The sequence below is a fragment of the Rousettus aegyptiacus genome, unplaced genomic scaffold, assembly GCF_014176215.1.
Source record: "Rousettus aegyptiacus isolate mRouAeg1 unplaced genomic scaffold, mRouAeg1.p scaffold_m13_p_4, whole genome shotgun sequence".
Lineage (NCBI taxonomy): Eukaryota > Metazoa > Chordata > Mammalia > Chiroptera > Pteropodidae > Rousettus > Rousettus aegyptiacus.
This window is the reverse complement of record NW_023416307.1, coordinates 28,350,931-28,375,872: the sequence shown is the minus strand read 5'-3', so window position 1 is coordinate 28,375,872 and position 24,942 is coordinate 28,350,931. Positions and strand designations below refer to the sequence as shown.

At 32.9% G+C, this 24,942-nt stretch overlaps 1 protein-coding gene across 2 annotated transcripts; it reads left to right on the top strand.

Moving 5' to 3' along the window:
- The first annotated feature begins 6 nt into the window (after positions 1 to 6).
- On the top strand, positions 7 to 24,575 carry SERPINI2 (serpin family I member 2). Of its 2 annotated transcripts, none has more exons than XM_016148159.2 (9): positions 7 to 79; positions 2,209 to 2,460; positions 7,256 to 7,486; positions 8,864 to 9,058; positions 9,138 to 9,330; positions 13,754 to 13,851; positions 17,505 to 17,591; positions 20,370 to 20,459; positions 24,336 to 24,575. In XM_016148159.2, the coding sequence occupies exons 2-9, from the start codon at positions 2,217 to 2,219 to the stop codon at positions 24,410 to 24,412; spliced, it is 1,215 nt and encodes a 404-aa protein (XP_016003645.2). In that variant the 5' UTR covers positions 7 to 79; positions 2,209 to 2,216; the 3' UTR covers positions 24,413 to 24,575. The 2 variants fall into 2 exon arrangements, with proteins under 2 accessions (XP_016003645.2, XP_016003646.2); XM_016148160.2 differs by lacking the exon at positions 7 to 79 and adding an exon at positions 251 to 343.
- Positions 24,576 to 24,942: the final 367 nt, after the last annotated feature.

Here is a 24,942-nt window from a genome sequence, read left to right as displayed (position 1 = left end):
GGTGTTACATGTGCTAGTGTTTCCCAGGAAGCATATTTTAGTTATAACATTACCGTGAATGATCAGAAGTGAATTTTGGGTAAGTACCTTAAAACTAAATAGCTTTTGAATAAAGTATGTATACAATAATATTGACTAGGAGTGTTTAATAGAGTAGGAATGGCATTTCAATTCACTTTGGTAAACATTATTTAAATTTAATAAATTAACACATTATTTTTATTCTCTTTAAAAGATACCGCTATAAATTTAAATATCCAATTCTTATAGAACTATTCATCAGATTGTTTAGTTCATCAATACTTTGCGATTTCCGATAAGATATGATCCAATAGCCAATGAGGTAAGTGAATTTTTAAAACCAATTTTTTGTATGTTTGTAATTTAATAAGTATCTACAAATTTTCTTGGAGAAACTGTTGCTCAAAGAATGTAAATTTTAATTATTAAGATTATTAATAACAATGAGAAGATAACTTTCAGATTCTACAAGGAAAAAATTATATCCTTTATAATATTATTTATTATTCTAATAGAAACCAAATGCATAAAGATGTGTCTAATGGATTGCCACATGATGACTTAAAAGTACTAATAACATTTTGACTATATATCTACACATTGACATTTTGAGCAAAAATCTTCTGAAATATCGAATGTATTAGAAAACGATACACAGAAATTTATTTTGTATATAAAACTTCTCTTAGCCATTAGCTTTTACTATTATTGTGCTGCTACTTACAGCCTTATGTACTGATTTAATCCTCGATAAAACATTTGCTTCATAGCATAGGCATATTTATATTCACAGTTTACCAAAACATTACTTTCTAACAATTGTTTTGGATTGCATTTTGAGTTCTTCTTCCTTTGTGAATTGTATACCTAAACAAATAGAATTTACCTACGTATATCAGAAAACAATTTGAAATATCTAGATAATGATTCCACAGCTTAGTTTTGGAGAATATTTGACAATTAGTAATCTTTATATATAATAGTAATTTTAATGTCTCAATCCATTTATGAGTTATGGTGGCCTTTCTAATGGTCTACAAAACATTCTAGAAATATAGTTCTTCATTTCTTTAAGGCCAATAACACATTATTCTGGAGGCTTTCATCTTTACTCCAATTAAAGGTAACTTCCTCATAACCTATTAAACTTGGAGTGGTTAAGGGTTACTAAAATGTATTATTTACAAGGTAAAATTAGTGTTAGTAAATTTATGAGGTCTTCAGAGTCAGCATTCCACAAGTCTTTGGTAAAATTAGAAACTCATTTTGCTCAAGATGTAATTAGAGCTGAATATCCTGCAATTTTAGTGAAGAGCAGTTTAATAGGGTGTCAGTGTTGTGAATCGGTTATAGTTTTCAATTGCTTTCTTATATTTGTTATTTGTCAAACTATTCTTTGATTTTTTGAAAAAATTGATCTCTTCTTTTGTTATTGTTGTACCATTTATATTTGGTTCCAATTTTGTTTCTTTATAATTTTTCTGAGGTTTCTTTTCTCCCTTTAGAAAAATACATGTGGATTTGGGGGTATTTTGCCTGACAAATTTCGTAAAGTGAGAGAATACCTTTTGTAAAAACTTAACCAGAGTAATTAATTAATTAATTTAGAGTACATTAATTTCCTAATATTACAGGTCCAAAACCACTCACGACTGTGATAATTTTTTATTCCATTTTTCTTTTTGATCTATAAATCTTTTTGAGTAGTCCAGACAGAAGGGTCCTTTGATACTTGAGTTATAGGTACCCCATTTAAAACCAGGTGAAAAGATAGGAAAAATATCATATACTTACTTAGAGATAGTATGACAATTGATAATATTCCAGAATTATAATTCCTCCTTTGATTTTAAGGAGTTTCTCTCTCTCTCTCTACATATATATATATATATATATATATATATATATATATATATATATGTATATATATATATGTATATATATATATATTTTTTTTTGCTATATATGTATTTTGGGTTGGTTCTTGAAAAAATATAAAAAATATCATTAGCAATGGCCTAATTCTCTAAACAGATGATGCTTAGTCTAGAAACTGACATTAGAATCTTCTTGTGATAATTTGTCCTAATAAGACAGGAAGTTCTAATAGGTAGAAAGTTTTCTGTTGAGCTTAATATGATAAACTGTGGTTATTTGAAAACTAATAAATTTTGAATTAATACACAGAGGTCAAAATGGATAAGATCTTACTGTGGAGTCTCCTATTGACTTTTTCTGGAAGTCAAGCCCCAAGATCCTTGGCTCAAAGAAATATTGAATTTGCAGTGGATCTTTATCAAGCTATTTGTTCAGCTCAGAATAATATTATATTCTCCCCCCTTGGAACAACTTTGGTTCTTGGAATGGTGCAACTTGGAGCAAAAGGAAAAGCACAAGAGCAAATAAGGCAAACTTTAAAATTTCAGGAAACCTCAATTGGTGAGATTCTTACATATTATCATTTATACTGGATAAGATTTGGCCAAATTTATTTTTTAGTAGAAAGTTCAGGTCATAGAACTTTAATAAATGCAAAACATTATATAAAATATAAAATTACAATAAGGTGAAGAATCATAAATATAAATAATAGTCATTCATTTATAATTGTTTCATAATGAAAATGTTACCAAAATTATGTATTAAAAATTAATTCTATACAGATATATAATTTTATGTCTGTGTATTTTTTCTAGTCTGTTTTATCCAGTTTTAATTAATTTAGATTATGTTGTATGTGTGTTTATGCATATGTATACTCACATGTATTTACAAATATTTTTACACTTGTGATCATTCTCTCATATCATACAACTACTTCAGCATATAAATTTTAATTATTGCATTTTATTACCTCTCATGGAAATACCATTACTTTCTTAATCCTTCTTCATTAGGTTGCTTCCAATACTTCTCTTATAAAAATGCTTTAGTGAGTACCTTCACCCAGAAATGTTTGTATGCATCTTTATTTTGTTAGCTTTTAAAAAGTAGTTTTCTAAGTAAAATTTAACGTTTTCATTTAAATCAGACAAAGAAAAAGCATTAATGTATATATTTTAAAAGCTTATTTGGTTAATAGTTTTTAAAGAAAATTTTTTGGGGAAAAAGGGGTTTATATAACCCTTCAGAAGTCTTTTGCTCATGAGTGGTTGTTATTTTGGAGTCTCCTAAAGGCCTGAGATATTGTGTAGAAGCTTGAGTGCTGGTGTGTCCCATTTGAAGAGGTGGTTGCCCATTTTTCTGACTATTTTGTGCTCTTAATGTCCATAATAATTTTAATTTAAAATTTTACATCTCTATCAGATAACATGTTCTTAACATCAGAGGAGACATCCAGGTTTTTGATTTGGGAATTTATTCACTATAATTAATTTCAGTATGTTCGTGTTAGTGCAGAGTAGTTATATTTAAAGATTTGTTTTGCTTCTTTAAATAAAGGAAATTTCATGTAGAAAAGAAGTCGATGAGCATGAAGTTCATTGCAACAGGTTTCTTTTGTGAATAATGTAAAATGAAGCCACTATGTTCCAGATTTAGTCTTCACCGACTAATCTCACTACACAGTTCTGGAAACATTTCAATCACATGACACTGCTTCAAAAAGTAATAAAACATTTATGAAGATATGTAAATTTGATTTCATGGTAAACTAGCAAAATTGTCTCCAAAATCTAAATTATTCTAAATAAATTTCATCTTATAAACATAGAAATCCTAACAATTCTTCATTGTGAACATACTAATAATTATAGTAATAATAATGATGAAATTATTATATTTATATATGGTGTGCAAGTCACTGTTTTATGTTCTCAATGTACATGATCTCATCTATTCTTCACAATCACTCGGTGAGGTAGTTATAACCCTTCTGTACATATGAGGACAGTGAGGAAAAGAAGGGTTAAGTAACTTGTCCAAAACTAATTCCAAAAATGATTCAGTGAGGGTTATAGAGCACAAGAGCAATAATAAAAATTTTAATATTTTCTTTGGAAGCGTATACATGGAAAATTAAATATTAGCATTTTAACACATACAGCAAAATGTACCAAGCTTGCTTTCTGTTCTGCTTTGTTAAGGGAGAAAGGAGCACAGATGGAAGATAACTGCAAAAAGAAAAGAAAGGCCAGTCAAAAAAGGAGAAGATATGAAAAGTAAATTCTGAAAAAATTAAAGAAAAAGAGGGGGAAATTAAGGAATAAAGAAAAAAAGACACAGAGTTAAGGAGGGGGACAGAGTGAAGGTGCAAGAAGATGGAGAAAATGTCCAGGGGATTTAGAGAATGAAGAGCAAAATAGCACTAAGGTTAGAAAGAAGGGCGTAACAGATCAGAAGGTAGTGCCTGGCAGAGCCCTACTGGAACCCAAGGCAAAAAGAAATCAGTATACAAAAACTTTAAGTAGATAATGACCTTGTCTCTAAAGATTTTGTGTTTTGTTCATCACAGATTTCTTTGCATTAACACTGATTTTGAAAATATCCATATTGCAGTAAAATATTACTTAGCTTGATTACTGAGTTTGTTGGCATCTGCTTATATTTTATGTCCAAGATGAGAGTCTTCTTGACACATCTTAGTCCTGGCCCTGTCTTCAATTTCTATTTATTATGGAAAGATACACTCTGCTAAATCAGTTTCTATTTTACTTTTTCTGCTATGACTCTGTTTCCATTAACGACCAGCTTATTCCACAGGTGAGCATACATCTCCCGGCACACTCTGGCCCACTGGGGTTCTCAGTGTCCTCCGTTTTCCTCTCCCGCATTGCCAAAACATCTGCTCACAATTTATGTTCACCAATTTACTAAGTTTCCGATAATGTCGTGTTTTCCTTGGCATCTAATAATGCTGCTTACTAATCAAATACAAACTTGAAGGTACTTCTTTATTCCAACACAGTTATGGAAAGAGAACTAGGCATGAATTCCTGACTCAGCTCTGCGCCCAATGACTTTGTGATGTGACATGTCTCAAGTTACTATATCTCTCTGGATTTTAGGTGCCTCACTATAAAAAAAGAGGAGTTTGGACGAGACGTTTTATATGGAACTTTTGGCTAAAATAATCTATTTTCCTAGGACTGCCTTTGTTTTCATCTTTGGATCTCTTACATTGCCTATAAAGTTGGCCTTTGGGCCCTTCACAGCAGGAGAAGTAAACAAGTACTGAATTTTAGAACAGTTTTTAGAGGTCTGGTATAATCAAACCAAAAGTCACATTCACTCTATGACCTGTAGGTTTTCCATGGCTCTATTTTAGGAACTTAAATAAACTTATTCTCATTGCCTATGAGGAGTCATGTATATGTGTTCTGTTTGATCTGTGCTAAAAAAGGCTATTAAGCTATAAATTAAATAAAATTTATAAGGCAGATAACTTTATGTTCTCCTCCAAACTTCGGCTACTTGGTGACATGTTTTTCACTGACTTCTGAGTCCAGCGATTTATCAAAGGGCAGCTGATTGTTTGTCACACAGTCTTAGACCTTAAGCACATGACATATATTTATTTGCTCTGACAAATGAGTTTGGACTATTTTTCCTTTCACTCTCCTTTCTTTCCCATTCCTTCCAAGATGTTCATAAATTACAAGCCCCATAAAACTTGTTTCAAATTTTGCCATTTTATTTCTAACTTTAACTTATTCTTTTAGAGACGTTCTCATGACTTTATTCAGGAAGTCTTCTTCATAGGAGGGGGACAGAGTGAAGGTAACTTCAGATAACAAGAAAGAATTCTGTCTGAAATCATTGTGTAAACAAATAAAGAAGACTTGACCTTCTTCTTTTCTTATTTAAGGAGTTCCAGGGTTGTAAAGAATTACTGAAATTCTTCAGATTCAATCATTTGGAAGGAAATTTTTGTATCTAAAATCTTTTATGCCTGTGCTTTTGTCTTATGAATAGACATTGTTTGAAATATAATGAAATATACTTTCCAGAACCTCCTGTACAGTTCTGTAGGTTGTTCCTACACAAGAGAGCCAGGACAAAGAGGTTAGTAGAGACTGAAATGTAGCCTCTACTCAACTGAACAAGTTATAAAGCCATGGGCTATAGTACCTGAGTGAGAGCATCTGTTCTTATTCACACAAAGATGCCCTACAAGCTGCTAACTCTCTGATAAACTCTTTACCCCTTGCCCCCACATATACACACACATGCTTTATTTCCAATAGACACTGAATAGCAAGTTTCTCTCAGTAGTACTTCTTTTTATCTCTTTATTCACTAGGCATCTTCAATGATAAACCATTTATATTTCTTTGAAAGAAATTAGTTGCATATAATCAACTTTAAAGTTATGAAAGTGGTATTTTCAGTATTTAACTGAAAATATAACAAAGGTCCCAAATAAAACTTTGATTTGAAATACTGTTTCCAAACTAAATGATTGAGTTTCAAAATTAAGCCAAAGGAAATAAAAAATATCTGTATCTTTTGGTAATAAATGGGAAACCACTGAGTAAAGATCAGAGCTGAATTCCCTCATAGGTATACATACCTTCCTGATGACATTGTGATCAGAATGATCCAACGATAAATAAATAATAGGCCAATAGTGATTCTTAGCTGACTCCGATGAATTCCTTTGGCTAGTGGTTATAGTTGGGATGGTTAAAGATTTTTATTGTTCATGTAGAGAACCAAGGTATATAGATTCATGAACCTGAAGAAATGGGCAATTCTGATTCTTATGCATCTCTAGAGATGATTATAGAGGTTGCCTCATAAATTTCAAATCTTGGACAGGTGCAGTTGCTCATAAAAGAGCAATCTTTTCATAAGCTGAAATAAAAGTAATATTGGAAAGGATAGCTCATCACTGTCATGCCCCCATCAGCATTCATTAGCATTTCTCTTTTATAAATATTGTATGTTTTGTAAAGAATGAGGTTCTAAAGATAAATTTCCAACAATCAAGAATAAGCTAAATTTGACTATAAAGAGGGAATTTCCTTCACACTGTTTAAATGCATATTCTCGTTTTTGGCAAATTTCAAATTTACATGGATTTTTTTCCTATGTAAGAGCTGGTTTCTCTAGAAAATGCATATTCTACAGAAGATAAATGTTTAAAAAATTTATGCTAAATTAGAAAAGATTGTTAGTTCTACCTAAGGGTGCAAAAAAATGGTGATATGAATCAGATTGCATGGAAACAAAGCTGAAAAGCTGTTGTTTTTATTTGTTCAATATGTCAGTGTACATTATAATTATTTTTTAGGAGAAGAATTTTCTGTGCTGAAGTCATTTTTCTCTGCCATCTCAGAGAAAAAACAAGAATTTACATTTAATCTTGCCAATGCCCTCTACCTTCAAGAAGGATTCACTGTGAAAGAACAGTATCTCCATAGCAACAAGGAATTTTTTCAGAGTGCCATAAAACTGGTGAATTTTCAGGATGCAAAGTCTTGTGCAGAGACAATAAGTACCTGGGTAGAAAGAAAAACATATGGTAAAGTTTCTTATTTTCATAAAATCATTATTTGACATTGTGTGCATGGTTTTTAATATCCTAAAGTAAAGAATAGTTGAATATTTTCCCACTAACGTGGCTCGGAGGGATCAAATCTTTTATTTTGTTTCCCTATTATTCAGATTAATACTAAATTATAGAACCGAGAGAAATTGTAAAATGCTTTGAAAAGTACACAAATTCTTCTTTTTTTTTTAATGAGAGACACCTATTTGTGGAATCCTTAATGAAAGAATTGTAATAATAATCATTGTTTAAGGGTGGAGTTATTAAATATGGCAGTAAGAATAATATTAGATCTGTCAATCCCAAGTGCTTCTTTCCCACACATACTATAAATAATTAACATATCTTAGTTAAATGTGTTAACCTTTAATAATCAGTGTTGTTAGTCCTATCATAAATGATGGTAATCTTAACTTTAAATTAAATACAAGCTAGCAAAAATTACAAAGGGATTCTGGAATGACATAGTAGAAAGAACATGAGCTTCAAAATCATACAGAAGAGTTTAAATCTTAACAAGTTCTGAACTATGCCCCATTTAAAATGGCAGCATTATTAAAATTTCAGGATTATTGGCAAGTTTAATAATAATGTATATAAAGAGAGAAGCACATATGTGGTCCTTGATTAACAGTAGTCTGTTTCTTTGATTATTCATCCTGTTACAAAAAAGTGTGATGGTGTAAGATGCCACTATATTCCTCATGGGAATCCTCGTATGGAGAACCATAAGTTGAAAACGTGAGCTGTGTTCACAGGAAAGTCCTATTAATAACATACAAAATAAGAACATCCCTAGCCAGCTTCGCGGCACCCAGTCATATTTTTGTCTTATAACTTTGAAATACTCATTGGACATAGACATAGGAGACTGGTTTTTCAGAAGAAGAAAATCTAGCATCTCCATACTTGCTCTACACAATGGGCAGTGGCTGCAGCTATGAGAGTAACAAGTTTGAGTATACGGTTAACATATTAATTCTGATTAACCTGCTGGAGAACTTCGAAATAGTTTGAAAAGTACCAGTAAACATTCAGGAAGAGATATTTAGTTTTTGTTCTTTCTGTCTGAAAAATAATTTAAACAAATAATCTCGCTAAAGAGTTCATTACTAGGTCTAAGATGATCCCGTATCTCCTGTTTCCTAATGAAATCTTGTCTGCACTTGTTTCTCAACAAAATATTTAATAGTGCTCCCCTTTACTCTCAAAATTGCTACATCTACATGATAAAGTAGTCTGTTTATAACTGGTCTGAAAAATAAATTTTTGTTTTAATTCTATTTAAAGCAATTCTACTAAACCACTATTACGTATTTCTTTCTGCCTCCTCCTCTACCCACTTAACAGGAAAAATTAAAGAGATGTTTTCAGGGGAAGAATTTGGCCCTCTGACTCGACTTGTCCTGGTGAATGCAATTTATTTCAAGGGGGATTGGAAACAAAAATTGAGAAAAGAGGACACACAGCTGATGAATTTCACTAAGAAAGATGGTGCAGTAGTTCAAATTCCAATGATGAAAGCTCTTTTGAAAACAAAATATGGTAATATGAGAAATCATACTCTTAAAGCTTGACTTTGAGAGTTGCCAAGTATTTTAATATTTTATTTTCTCTATTCCAGGTTATTTTTCTGAATCCTCCGTGAACTACCAGGTTTTGGAATTACCTTATAAAGGTGATGAGTTCAGTTTAATAATTATACTTCCTGCAGAAGAGGTGAATATAGAAGAAATGGAAAAATTATTAACTGCTCATCAAATCTTGAAAAGGTTCTCTGAGATGCAAGAAGAAGAAGTGGAAATAAGCCTCCCAAGGTTGGTAATGTCATTTTAACATTCTGGTTCTTATGTTTTCACTTATGGTGGACTCTGATTAGCTAGCTGAAAGATAACAAGTGCTTGAAAAGGCTATTGACAAAAAGAAAAAGAAAAATACATTTGGAAGTATTACTCCATATTATGGATAGAAAGACAGATCTGAACATCTTTAGCTTTGCTTTACCATAAGGAAGACTAAATTAAATGTTCAATGTTCTCTGAAAGAAATGGAGAAATGTAAGTCTTCAAACTAGAATGTTGGGATTAAAAGGAATTATTATTCTTTTTATTAAACAAACTTATTTTTTTCTAATCTTTTTCCTAATTGGAATTTAAAATCTTTATCTTCTATTACGTTTAAGGAAAATAAAACCTCCAAAACATTATGATACTGTATAATTAAAAGACATGTTAAATCCCCCTTGACAGTGCTCTAACAGTCATTAATTATAAATAGACTTCTATGGTCAGTTTTAGGTAGTTAATACAAAGGGGAAATCACAAAGGTATATCTCAGGGGCAATACTTATAAACATTAATTTTTTAATATCATTCTTCTAGGAGACATGAGAAACTTCTGAGAGTAAGGTATACCCAAATATCTCAATTCACACTCTACCTGAATTTTGAAAAAAAAAAAAGACAGATGTTCAATAGATTATACTCTGTCCTCTCATTTCTAAAACTCTCTCCATGCTCATCAAGGCACATAAGATCTGTGCACCTCTCTTCCTGGCCATTGGTCTCTTAAATCTCTCGGCTTTTCCTCCTTTTCTACTTAGTCAAGGTCCAGTCAATCATTTCAATCATACTGTCACCAAATATTTTTCATGGGTTTGTTACCTTGTCTTTGTTCCTCTCTAATTCAACCATTCTCAATCCTAAGACTACTCAGAAAGCCACTCCTGCTCCTTAACTACTGATTTTGTTTAGCAAAATCCAGAAAGCAGTCACTCTTGGTCTCGCTAAAGCTAGAGCGTGGATTTTCTTGTTTATCTTCAGAGAACTTTCTTTTCTAATGCCTGCAACACACCAGAACTTTACCTCCGTTCTCCATGCATTACTCAGTGTTGACTTTTTTACTTCCACATATCACTCAACTTGTTCATTGAGGAAAACATGTCATTAAGGAAACTCACTTCTTTCCCCTTCATCTTCCTTGATGCCCTGGAGAAAGAGCTGACCTGTGGTTTCCTCACCCTTGATACAAATATTATTAGCCACAAAATTTTTCTTAAAAATATTTCTTTAACCCCGGTGGTACTACCCACTTCTGTTTAGTTTTTGATCTTTCTGTAAAATTTACCTTCTCCCAGCCATATACTTTTTTGTTTCTATTCCCAAATAATATTTACTAGAGTTTCATCTTAAGACTTCTTCTTCTAACTCCCTCTTTTATCTATGTCTCTAAAATCTGAATCTCTTCCTCCCCAACCTTTCTTCCTATTTCCCATCATCGATATTTCTCTACCTGGATGTTATTCGGTCTTTCAAGGAGTGTTCTTTTTAGCAAACACTATGTGCCGAACATTGGGATATAATGGTGTATGTGACAGATACACCATGACCAGCTGCAGTAGTGATTATAAAATGTTCATTTACTTTAACCTACTGGACACTGATAAAAATTGGTATCCCAAGTTTGCATTAAACATTGTCCAGTTATGTTTAATATGTGACAGAAAGCATTTTTAATTCAGCCCTTGAGGCTAATAGAGTATTTCACACAGACACACACACACACACGCACACACACACTTGGCGCTAACTGGTTAGAAAATGGAAAGAAAATACTATGTATTTACATAATAGTCTGGGTCCACCCGTGTCAAAAAGATTGTGTCACATTTTTACCCTTGTATGTAGCTTTAAGATTTGGTTCGATTGGTTCTAAGACTGAACTTTCCAAGGAAGACTCAAATTCGCAGTATCAAAACTGGATTCCACATAATAAGGATAGGGACCCCAAAGGAGACCCATGCAAGACTTTTTTTCATTAAATAAGAGTCCTGGGTATAAAAGAAAAGGAAGGAACAGCACCATTCCTCAGATGGGCCTGCAGGCAGGACTGGATCGATCTTGAAATGGAAATTCTGAATTGTTTTCTTTCATTTTCTGCAATTTTTACTTGTTAAGACCCCTTTAAACACAATGGTTATATTTCACAGTAAATTGCTATCTTGTAAGCAAATAGATACTCTTTACATATGCTAAAATATTCATTTCATGATTATTTAGTTGTTAATTGTCTGTCCAGTCTTTTTGCTGCTCATTCTTCTACCCTTAGATTTATCTATTGACAGTTTTAGAGGTCAAGGAAAAGGGAAAATGAATCAGGTCTAGAATAAATATTAAGACAAAATCTGGTAGTACATAATTAATACTATATAGATAGATAAATAGATGGAGATTATGATTTGAATTATTTTTTATTAGAAGGCAATGGGAATTTGCACACCAGCTTTGACTTGGAATGGACCCGAGTTTGAATCTTAGCGCCGTCTCCTACTTGACCTTGAACCTGAAAATCAGCCACCTCAAGCTTTCATTTTTTTAATGTTAATGAGAATAATAATGCTAACTTCCTCAGTTTTTTTGTGAAGATTAAAAGCTATAATCTATATTAAATGCCTAACACATGGAAGTACTGCTTCACATGTGGCTATTCATGGTCCCAATAATTATGGATAATAAGAAACTGGTTGTAGATTTTACTTTGACTAAATGGTTAAATGGGTTTCTATTACTGGAGGTTTCATTGAACTAAATTATGAGCAGGATTGTTCCTTAAGTGACTCTGGTGATAATTAGGCATTATTAGAAGCTGTAATGTCTTGCAGTATCCTTCTTATTATCCTAAAATTATTGTACTATTATACTAAAAATAGCTAATTTATAGGTGGAACATTTATTCTCCACCTTTTAGAAGCCATACTCCATTCAGTTTAAAAATAGAGGTGATAATAAAACAGAAAACAAAAAAAAAAAAAAAAAAAAAGGAAGGAAGGAAGAAAAAAGAACACAAAACCATCATGCTGCATATTATCTTTCTTAACAGGAAGTTCAGAGGAAGAAATTGAAAACAGTTGGCAAAAATCAAGCTATTTTTATTACCAGTAGATTTCAGTGCACCTGTTGTTCCCATTCCTGGTTAGCTAGAGTTCTGAATGAGTTGACAGCTTCCAAAAGTACATAATAGTTTACCAAGAAATAACTTAGGCCACAGCATGTTCATTGTTTTGAAAAATTATAATTAAGAAACTTGTTTGATTAGTATTTGGCAATTAAAACAACGATCTCATTAGAACAATTGCTCAAGCTAATGGGCCTACCTGTCAACTAAGCAAGGATCCTGTGCTTGAGCAGTTGTATCTGTATCCAAACCAGAGAGCACAGAGGCAAATACCCATGAGGGCACAGACAGAGCAGTTTGGGCAGGAGTTGCCTGGGATTTGGTGGATGTAAGAATATACATAGCTACCTGTTTGATGGCTTTATATTCTTTTCTTTCATAAACAAAGTTTCCAACATGGTTTTCAAATGCAGATTGATTCTTTAAGCATCTATAAAGTTAATGGATACTAGCTAATTTTATTATTGTTGTTATTATTAAAATGATAAAGTGAGGTTCAGTAACTGCTGTTGACTTGGAATCCTAGGTCAGTGCCTAAGAGAATCTTTGAGATTCTCTGGGTAAAGTCCTTCTTCAATTCAACATGAACAGGTGAGCTGAATCTGGAGTCCTAACTTATGGCCCTGCATTAGAAATACTAAACTTTTTTTTTTCCCTATAATTTTTATCTTGTATTTTATTTGGAAGAAATTTAGTTCCTTTTCAATGTTTCGCCTCTTTTACAGTGTCAATTGAAAAGATATTAGGTGTGTCCATAAACTAAGAAAGTCACATCAATTATGACAATGGATGGGAAGGCTAATAGGTTATCAATGCCTCTCTGTATCCCAATAGCCAACAATCTCCTCTAAAGACTGTTGGCTCCTGTTTCCCTCTGATAACATCTTGGGCATCTGCCAGGAATCGTCTTGGATGGTGCAAAAGAAACTGAGTGTATGTGGTTGCTGGAGGAATCCCTTATACTTCTAAGGAAGGAGCCTAGCAATCGAAAACTTAAAACTCTCACTCTGTTTCGTTGGGTCATTGTTACTTTAAAAAGTATTCTTTTCCCTCTTCCCACCAAACATTTATCTGGGAAGCAAGTTATTAGCAACCCAGAACTACTTCATGGAACTGGGGAGAAATGGTGTGAAATGTGAGGAAATGTAATTGGGATATTGAAAACAAAAGATTTCACAATATAATCTCTTCTAAGTTATTCATTTTATATGAAAAATTAAAGAAAACATTTTGGTATCAAATGTATACTGTGTTTCAAGACTATTCTTCATCTTTTTTTTTAAACAGATTTAAAGTAGAACAAAAATTAGATTTCAAAGAAGCTTTGTATTCTTTGAATATAACTGAAATATTTAGCAGTGGCCGTGACCTTTCTGGAATAACAGGTAGTATGATAAATAATTCTTATATTATATTGTCATGTAAATATGTTTTCTTAATAACTATGTGAACTGACTGATTTTAAAACTGAAATAGCATTTGGCCCCAGAAAAATACATACAAGGTGAATAAATGTCATGGTCATGTTGAGTCATCTATGCATAAACAATCTATTTTGCATTTAAGTACTTTTCTTTAATGAAAGCCAGGAAGCATTTTAGCATGTTAGATAAGCCTTCCAACCATGCTTGTAATGAAACTATATAGGTAAAGTATTATATGGGCTTTTATTTTGGCCCTATTTACATTTCCTTATTTGAACAACAAGAATTAAAACTTTGAGTCTCTCATCTAAGAGGAGCTAATAAAACTCTCATAAACCAATTTGCAAATATTAATTCGGTAATATTAGAGCCTATGAAATAGGCATTCACAATATGCTAGATAATGAACACAATCTAGAAACTGTAATGCTACAGCTTGTAGATTTAGTTTGGGACTGATAACAAATTTGAGGAGTTGGAGCTCTTATGCTAACTTGCACCCATGAAATTGTGTAAAGTTAAGATGCTCACTTGCACAACAAAGCTCTCAAGTCTTTTAATTTTTCTCATCCTGGCAATACCCAATAGTTCGAAAAGACCTAATTAAAGAGAAAAAAAATGGATGAAGAGGGCCAATTTGTCCCAAGTTACTTACCCTCTTTTAAATTCAGTCTCTGTTTTATAAAAAGGGGCCTAATGATACAGACCTATCTATTTGATGTGTTTTTATATCATAACATGGAAATTTTGTGCATTCCTATATAAGTATATGGGTTTGGGGAAAATATTCATTAATTCGTTCGCTCATCACTTACGTGGGCAAATGAACAGAATTAATGAGCTTGGTGGAGGAGTTGGGTACAACACACAGGTGACAGAGATGTTCATTGTCACCTTCATACATGATTAGTTATTTGTTCTCACACTAACAGGTAATTCTCACTTCTCTAACAATTTCACCATCATCAGAAATGAGACCGTCAACAATAAATACTGCAACAGGATCCTATCTAAGTGTGCCCTGGAACACAGCCACCTCACCAACCTGAAATAAACCAAGCTATTTTTTAAGTACTTCTTCTTCTTAAACTTTTTTCTGGCTTTTGGAAGCTTACTTGCTATACCTCATACATTTCAAACAGCCACTCATTCTGCCAGTTCCCAGCAACTTGTGACTTCTACAAAATCTCCTGTTACAGGCAGATTTGTCAAGAAAATACCTTTAAAATGCTTCATAAAATAATTTCTACAAGAGAATAACCCTGAATAGAGAATAAAAGTCCAACGTTTTCAGCTTTTTCTCTCCTGAGTTACCTATTTGAACTGTTTTAATTACTTTGGCTTTGTCTTATTGCCTTAAATAGAATGACTGCAGCCAAGGTTAGCCCTACACTCGGTCATCAAAAATTGTGAATTCTCTGCTATTTCTACTCGTGCAATAAGCATTTACTAAAGGCTACTATAAAACAGCCCACCACTAGTGCTATGGAATATTTACACAAAAGAGACACTACCTTTTACTCATATAGTTCACAAGTTGTAGATGGAATGTTTTCAGAATTACTTTAGAAACTTTGAGATGAAGATTTGACTTCTGTTATTACTTTGGATGTCATCTTTAGTAAAATATTTAACTTTTCTGAGCTTCAACTTCCAAATGCGTTAAATGAGATAATATATCCTCATGATGGAATTAAATAAAAGAATGTATATACATAACCTAGTTCCACATCTGGCATGTAGTAGATACTCAGCAAATGTTAAATTAAAAAAAAAAAAAAAACGAGAGGCAAATGACACCTTAATATTTACCTACACATCTGGCAAAGCTATAGAAGATTTCTTGTCTTCTTAAAATTTCACATATGTCTTTGTCGAATTTTTATAGAAACAAAGGGAAAGAATTAGTACAAAGGTGTAGAAACCAGTGAGTATATGGAGTCCAGATTCCTTGTTCTGGCTACTACCTTTCGGGTCATGTTCTTTTCCCAAGACTGGGTCTTCTCTGTGGTGAGATGGAACACGCAAGACCAAGTTGCTCAGTCTAACAGCCAGAGAGTAACTTGGTCTTGTGCCATTGTGAAACTGGGTCAAATTTTCCACTAATCTCCAACATGCTTTTTGTCTTTGCTCTCAGCAGTATGGGCTTCTAGGTCACCTACCCTGTGCTTTTTGTGTGAATTTTGTCTTATTCAAAGCAGTCCTGGAGAAAGGTGTTTTTTTTGGCTAATCTTGAGAGACCAATCTCCCACACTTCAGTTAATCCACACAATGAGGTGGATGCCCTCTTTTCTCCATTTTGTGTGTCAAAATTAGACAGGGTGGTGAGGAAAGACTAATATTAAGAAGCAACATTTTTTCTGAAACCTGAATAACATGGGAGACAATCAGGGGAAAATCTGGGGAAGGAATTCTAGGCAGAGGGAGAACTAGGGTTATGGCGTTGATGTTTGACTTTGTAGCCTGAGCTTCTGGATAAGGACAGGAGGGTGGGAGAGATTAGGATAAAATGTAATGAGGGTCCAGACAGAATCACCATAAGCAATTTAGAGTTTATTTTTAGTGGGGTGGGGATTCATTTTCTATGCAAATATCCCTTTGATGACTTTTTACCTGAGGTAATTTACTTTTCAGTAATCTGTCAGAGCTGATTCCCCTTTACTAAATTATTTTTTCATAAATATTTTTTTTTAATTTCATGGTTTTGGTGGCATCTACCAGCATCACATCAGCTTTCTCTCTCAAGAGATACAAAGTCTCTTTTCCTCCTTCCTCTTAAAGTTTCAAGACACATCTTCCTCTCCTCCACTCTCTTGTCATCAATGAATGAATGACCTTGTTTCAGTTATTTCTCTGAGGAACATTGTCAGATTTATCTGGTCTTGACAGAGCAGAGATGGCTGATGGCTTCAAACTTATAGTTTCACTTCCCCCATCTCAAGGAGACTATCCTCACAGGTCACTAAATCAGAAATGCCTCACATATATACATCAGTTCCACCAAGGGGAGAAGAGAGGCATTCTCTCCCAGCCTATATCCACAGTAGAACAGAATGTTGTAAGACACTATCTTACACTGAAAAATTTGACAGGTTTTAAAGCATAGCTCTGAAGTGATTTTGTAACAGATACCACAAAAGCTCTTTAGATTTTCATAGCCTCACCACTCTTGAAGGAAAGCAAATTTTGTTTTAAATCCAGATCAGAACTGAATGCAGAATTTAAAAGGCAAGTTGGCTTTGAGGTTGAATACATAGGGTGTGATTAATTCAAATCTATAAAGCCTCCTTCATCTTGTCTGTAGACCATGACCGCGGTGGGCAAAAACTCTCTGTCCATTCAAATATTTCACTTAGCGGGGATACCTGAGTTGAGGCTTATACCCTTCTATCTTAACCTTTTATATCTGAACTAAGCTTGGTCTCCCTGTTTGTGACTCTACTATGTCCACAAAAGTTAAACTTAAAACACCTTTATCTCTATCTTGAAAATTAACCAGCTTGAAGTTTTTTTTCCCCTTTTCTTTGTTCATTTGAAAATAAAATTAACCTGAGACCTAATAAGCAATGGCTTTGAATTTTAACCCTTAAATATACTTTCATATTTTCTAACAGATTCATCTGAGGTATATGTTTCCCAAGTCATGCAACAAGTTTCCTTTGAGATAAACGAAGATGGCAGTGAAGCGGCAACATCAACTGGTAGGACAAATGATTTCACAACAAGCAGGAGGAAAGATGGGGTGCTGGTGCTTTTGCAATACTCTGATTGCTCTTTTCTCTCCTGCTGTCTAGGACTCTATAGGACGAAAAAGAAACTGGTTGTGTAAGGTGCTTTGCATCTCTGCAACCACAGCTTAACGCAAAGGGGAGGGAAGGGATTTGATTAAAAGTTGAAGCTCATCTACAGATATTTGCTTATTTTCAAACTGTATTACTTGTCAATTAGCAGATAGGACTTGTGGAGAAAAGTTTAGGCTCAACTATAAAGTCATTATTGTTCAGGAATGCTCACTCTTAAGTAATTGTATTAATTTTATTCTTTCATTACACTAAGTTAGTCCCTGCTATTTTAATTTGATTCTTGTCATTATCTCTATGGACATTAGTATCACCTGGAAAGCTTTTTAAAATCCTATGCCTAGTGCACAACTCCAAATAAAGTTTGTATGTTTGGAGATGAGATCCAGGCTCCAGTATTTTCTTGTTTTCCTAAGTGTTTCTTATGTGCTCCACAGTGGCTGGCAGCCTATCTTTTCTTCTGCAGGTATAGCGCATAGACCAGCAGCATGGGCATCACTTGGAAACCTGTTAGAAATACAGAACCTCAGGCCCAACTTTAGACATACTGAGTCAGAAACTGCATGATCTGTGTACACATTACAGTTCGAGAACCACTCCTCCATATTTCCTCGAACAAACGGCATTTTGAGTTGTGTCTGTGCTGTCATACAAGGAAATGATTAGGGCAAAGCCTTAAATTCAGTTAGAAAGGGAAAAGCTACTTTAATGAATCCCTCATAAATATATTTTGATTTTTTAGACTATTTGGATTCTAACCAATATGTAAAATATATGTATTATTTAAATTGTCTTATTGATAAATTTCTATAAATTTATTATCACGTTATTAATTTCTTTATTAATTTGTAATGTGACATAGTGTCAGCGGATTTTGAGATCTGAGTGTGTTGCATTGGGATGAAGTTACTGGCCCATGTAGACAAATTTTACAGCTGCTTTTATATGGAACTAGAAGAGTTCTTACAGATCATTGTCTGATCCTATTATTACATTGATTAAAAATCAGGCCCAGCAATATGAAGTGGCTTGCCTATAATCAGACAATTAATTGACAGCGCAATTTGAACTGAAATCAGGTTGTCTAACATCAAGTTCAGAGCTCTTTCTGCTATTGCTCACTGTCTCTCATTTTAAGTCTAGAGTTCTCTAAAAGGATGTAACAGTCCTTAAGGGATCAACAGTAACCCTGGTGCATCACACCATGTAATAGTCAGCATGGATATTTTTACTTTCAATCCTCTGCTCAAGGGCTTGCTTAAGAACAGAAGAGCTCAAGTATTCACCCAAAGAAGAATGGGAGCGATACTGACTATGTTTTTCTGGTTATCTCATTAATTCAGACATTGAATCTATCTATATTCATTAGTAATTTGGGCCGTGTAGCCCTGATATTCCAGATAGGAGAAGTGCCCTGTATTTTACGTTATTAAGGTTATGTTGGATGGTGAAGGGAATCCAAATATGTCACAACAAAACATGTCATTTTGGCAAAAGAATTATTTTGAGCTGAAGGTAATAGAGAAACAAAAAAGATCTCTCTGCCTTCCCCATATCTTCCTAAAACCAGGCACAGAAAGGACTGCATAGCAAACCTTATTGAATAACCCTTATCTGCCATTAATTTCCCCCATATATTTATTTACCTTCCCACGATTTATTGCCCCCAGAAGTCCAAGCCCTTTTTTCCTTTGTCTAGTCATTTCTCCACAATTTACCACCCTTTGTTCTATGGTATACAAGCTCTCAACTCTAACCACTTCTTTGGGCATTCACTTCCTTTCTGTGAAGCTCCTGTGTAGATAAAAAGTAAGCCATGTCTTCCGTTAGTCTGTTTTCTGTCAGTTTAGTTTGCATACCCTAAAGAGTGGAGAGAAACAGTTTTTTCCTTCTGTACAATTGTTTTTCAATTCTAATCACGCATGTTATTTTTTTAAAATTATTTGTTCATGGATCTGGAAAAATCGTACAAGACCATAGTATTATTAGTAAAGAAAACATCTAAATCAAGTATAGAAGTATTTAACTTCGAAAGAAAAGAAATGCAACCATTTAAATTTACCACTCTAAATATTGACAAACAATACAATGAAACAGCATAAAATAAATTATGGCAGTAAATAATTGTTAAGGCAGCAAATCTCTTCTGATCTCATAATAAAAACCTCATACACACCCACAGCACAAATCCTAAAAGCTCTGAGCTCTCAGAATAATTTTGGAAAAGTAAGTTAAAAAAATAAATTTAAACTCAGATGTGTTGCCTTAAACCTGAAGAATAGAAATAAAGCGCAAACATATCTGCATAGGAATTTGAGTTGAAATATTATAAGAATAAACCATATAACCATATTATATAAATAAAAACAACAGAAAATTATTGTTTAAAAGATAAAATAGTTCAACTGCTTTCACTAAATGGAAACTAGTTTCTAGCTTTCTTCTTCATTGAGCATAAATGTGAAGTTAGAATTAGTCTATGAATGAGCCAATATTTATTCTTCTGCTCTTTGGTTTTTAAATTTATTCTAAACTTCTCTGTATTTAGAAAATGGTAATTTTCACATGTAAACTCCTCAAACAAAATGACCTTTCCTGTTTACAAAAAATTATTGTAGATATATTTTCTTTACTGATTTTAATGTAGACATCTAAATAACTGTTGTCTTTATTTCATAGGTATACACATCCCTGTGATCATGAGCCTTGCTCCAAACCAATTTATAGCAAATCATCCGTTTCTGTTTATTATGAAGAATAACCCAACAGGTACCTTTTGAGAAGTCCCCGGGGAAACTGCTTAAGTTAAACAGACCTATTCCTGGCTGCTAATTGCAATCTACATATCTGAATCACTTATTCTTTCAACGGGTATTTGTTGAGTTCCTCTTTTGCAGCAGGCATTCTATTTTAAGAGATGACAGGGGCCCCAAATAGGATAGTGGTAATAATAGCTGCCAATATAGCTATTATATATGCTAGCCACTTTAAATACCCATCTCTAAAGCGAAAACCATTTCAATAGGTTAGATGTGTAACTAACAAAGATATAGAAGCTCAGAGAGGTTATGTAGTTCGTCTAGGTGGCAGACTGAGAACAGGACCTATTTGTCTCCAAAGTCAACTCTTTTTAATGCCACAATGGGGTTAGATATTGGGAGTTGTACAGTTGTGAAAGCTTTCAGAGGTAGATGCCAAAGGAATAAATAACTAGGTACAGGCCTTGGATGGGAGGGAGGGATCAAACATAATTCCAAACTTCCAATTTGGAAATCTGGTGAGAGGTGATGCAGTTAGGTATGAAAGGTAGAGGTAATAGTGGATTGGATTGGCCTTTGACACAATGTCAACATGTAAAAATGCAGATTGGGTAAGTGTTTATATATTTTCTCTTAATAAAGAGAGAGGTCAGAATAAAGATACAGTGAAGGAACTTTGTTTAAGTGTATATTTAGGACTCTTCCATAGTCATAATGACCATAAACCAGAGGAGAGCAGAACTCATTTTTTATTCACTTCTGTATCCAGACCAGTATTTGGCAAAGTAATTTGCGCACAATATCAGTATCTTTGGATATTGAGAGTACGGCCTTGGGTGTCAAACCTGGGTTCAAGTTCCAGCTCAGTTAACTAATAGTTTTGACACAGTTGCTTATACTTTCTGGGCCATATTTTCCCTAGCTTCTAAATAAACATATTATTAGCATTCATTTCATAGAGTTAAATAAAATAATATATGAAGCCTGTAACACTGTGTCTGGCACATAGTGTTTATTATGAATAAATCAATAAATATAATTGAGTGAATGCTGAGTAAATGAAGAAAAGAAAATTAAAAAGTTTCTCTATATAAATTAGTTCACATGGAAAAGAGATATAGTTAATTTCAGAATCTGAATCTGTTTGATTAACTAGAGATATTGATGGTATTGTCTCCTTAAGGGATGCACTAGTTTCTTTTTCAGACTCCCTGAAACTAATGCTGAATGACCTTTCTGAAAGTTATATCTTGGAAACAAAAGAGCAGTTTTAGATTTGCTGATATTGCATTAACACAACTTCATTTCCTATAGTGGATGTGTCAATGTTAAAAGATATTCTGAATATGTCATTTGATCCATCTTTAACCTTTGGATAACTTTAATTTCTTATAATTAGTATGTAATTATTGAGTATGGAGAACAAAAAGAAACGAAGCTGTGTTGGGCATCAGTGTACAAGGAATTAATTGCTTTTAGAATAGTGATGTCTGACTCTCTATTTTCCAAGTTGATGACTAAGGCCATGTAATAGCTATGTTAAATGAAAGTAAAATGCAAAACCCAAAATAACCCACTCATTCACTTATTTGTGATAGTGCTTCACTATCAGACCTTAATGACAATTTCCACTATTTCATAACATAATTGTAATGAAAATTTCTAAACTAGGGTTTCTCCCTTAAAGTATTATTTAAAATGAATGGCCATTCACTTATCATTAATGAGGAGGGGCTGTAAATTTTTGCCTTATAAAATGTAGAATGGGCTATTATCTTAGGACAATAGGCATTCAGTGATTTATTTATTTCTCTTAAAAATGAACTTAAGAAATCATTGAGATTAACAAAGATGGTGATTTTGCACAACATAGTAGATCACTAAATGACTTAATGCTCTACACAGAATATATTCATTTGATAATTTTAGAACTGTGAGGATGAATGATTTTAGTTTTGGTACAAACAATTTTTATCTAGATTTAAAAATTGTTTTGCATGAAACAATTCTTTTGTGTAAAGTACATACATTATTTGTATTTTACTATCAGGTTTTAAATTTTAGTATAGTCATCCAAAGCTCTTACTAAGCTGAACTTCCAGGGAAATGAACTTTTTTTATTCTTTTAGGCTGAGATTATGGGACAGCTTTACAGACTTTCAGAAGCAAACAGAAAGAGGCTACATGAAATGTGAGAAGGTAGTGAATCATGGTTTAGAAACTGACAGTACTCCATACATATTTAAAAATACTGTGTTCAGAACTCATTCAGGTCTTAAATTGAAGGGAAAAACAGACTGTAGCGTATTTATTAAGAATTTTTTCTCTAGGTTATTGGCTTTGGTTATTCTATTGTATTTTAATATTAGGAGGTAAATTTGCTTCCATCTTATGGAGATGTTATATAAATATAATGATTAAATATGGAACACACCTCTCCAAGAAGGGAACATGAAGAGAAAAATGGAAATAATAATGATTTCTGCTTCAGCCTGCCTCTATATCCATTGCTATTATGTCAAGTGAGAGTTCACTAATCTGTCCAATTTAGTAGTGACTGGATTTATTGGTTACTGCATGAAGACTTGATTTAAAATGTTGTTCTCCTTGGTCAAAGAAACATTGAAAAGTCTGAGACAAATGACTTTTATGTAATGTACTGCTCTTCTCAGTGTATAAAATTTTAAACTATTGTCTTCAATTACAAATTTCTATAAGATACTTAAAAATTTCCTGAACAAATAATTCCAATAAGCATTTTGATGCAATAGAATTATAAAAATAAAAGAATCACTGATAATTCCTATTGTGACTAAATGTAAGATATATTCTAGGAAAGTTACTTGTGCATCCTTATCTATCTGAAATATGGAGGTTTTTGTTTCTTTTTCTCAGAATTATCTTGAGATTTTTGATTACTATTGATTAAAATTTTTCAGAAAGACATTATTGATTGTGCTTATTCATAAAAAGTAGAAAAAAATCTGCTGGATATTATAGCAATTTCCATGTTTTTATTTTTTCTAAGAGTGTGTCAGTCTTTGGACTGAAGTAAAGAGTTAATAGAAAAAAGACTCTCTCACTGTTATTCTAAATACATTTAAATATACTTTTTCATCAGATTTAAAATTATGTAAAAGTTATTTTATCACTTTTGAAATTAACCTCTATTACACATGACCCAATAGGAACTTAAAGCAACACTTGACATGGATCCATTCAAGCCACTTTTCTTACTCTAGTTGAAAAACGAATGGATTTTGACACATTATTTGCTTCTGTTCTGTCTTCTAGTTCTTGCTTAGTACCTTTTCCCTTGCAAACACAGAATAGCTAGAAATAGGTGTTTGCATTTATGCTGTATACTATATCACCTCTGTGAGGTTTTGAAAGCACTGGTGATATGAAAATATTGTCTTGAACAATGAGTTTTGGTTCAGAGCTGAAGGAGATCTGAGAAACTGTACTTTTATCCCTAAGGGCTTACGTTACATACATTAAAAGATGTCTGCCTGCTAATGCTTTCAATTTAAAACTCTGCCATGCTCATCGCCATTTTATTATGCTGTGTTTGCCTGACTAAGTCTCTATATTTAGAAGAATGCATCTCGGTCGCTTTATTTTTGCTTTCTTTTAGAAAAAAAAAAGACTAATGTATTTTTCATGACAAGCTCTTGTGGGTGTTAATTTACTTCATAAATTACCAGAAAATGATTAATAATGACATAATTATGTATTTTAGACAAAAGAGACAGTTCTGCTGTTAGATATTCCTTATTTGTCTTATAGAGAACAAAGACTAAATGATTTGTTAAAACATTAAGAAAAACTAATTGTTGACTTTTTTCCCCAGAAATTCCTAAAGTATGTTTTTTTCTTTTCCCAGAATCAATTTTGTTTATGGGACGGGTGACAAATCCTGACACCCAAAAGATAAAAGGAAGAGATTTAGATTCACTGTGAATGAAAAGTACCACCTCAGACTATAAGATGATTCTTTGGAAAATAGTTGATTTGCAAAATATCATCATCTTGCGAATACAGTCTATATATCGTCTTCTGTTTTAAACTGTGCTTGTGTTAATCTATATTAATATATACATGTGTTAATGAATAGGTGAAATTATTAATAAATGAAAATTCATTTAATGCTTCTATTCTGTTATCAAGTCTATATAAAAACAGTAACCTATATAAAATACTACTACTAATATGTTAGAACAATCCTTTCGAAGATATTTTCGATATCAAATTCCTGTTTTAGATATCAAAATCTATATTTCTAAAAGACTGGGCTAGCTGACTCCTAGGTATAATGGAATTATCCAGATCATGGGAAAGTAAAGTCAAGATAGGGTGGGTGTTATGGGTGCCTCTCTAGCATGCCATTAAAAACACAGAAATCCAGTATCTATGACAAAAGACTTCTATTTAAGTCTTTCAATATATATAGGTCTCCCCTTGAAACATTATGCTGTCTAGCCAACAAGGCC

Excerpts from the sequence above, each read along its gene's own strand:
- SERPINI2 (XM_016148159.2), top strand. The coding sequence starts at position 2,217 with ATGGATAAGATCTTACTGTGGAGTCTCCTATTGACTTTTTCTGGAAGT. Across the intron at positions 9,331-13,753 it reads GTGGAAATAAGCCTCCCAAG|ATTTAAAGTAGAACAAAAAT; the intron begins GTTGGTAATGTC and ends TTTTTTAAACAG. Across the intron at positions 17,592-20,369 it reads TGAAGCGGCAACATCAACTG|GTATACACATCCCTGTGATC; the intron begins GTAGGACAAATG and ends TTTATTTCATAG.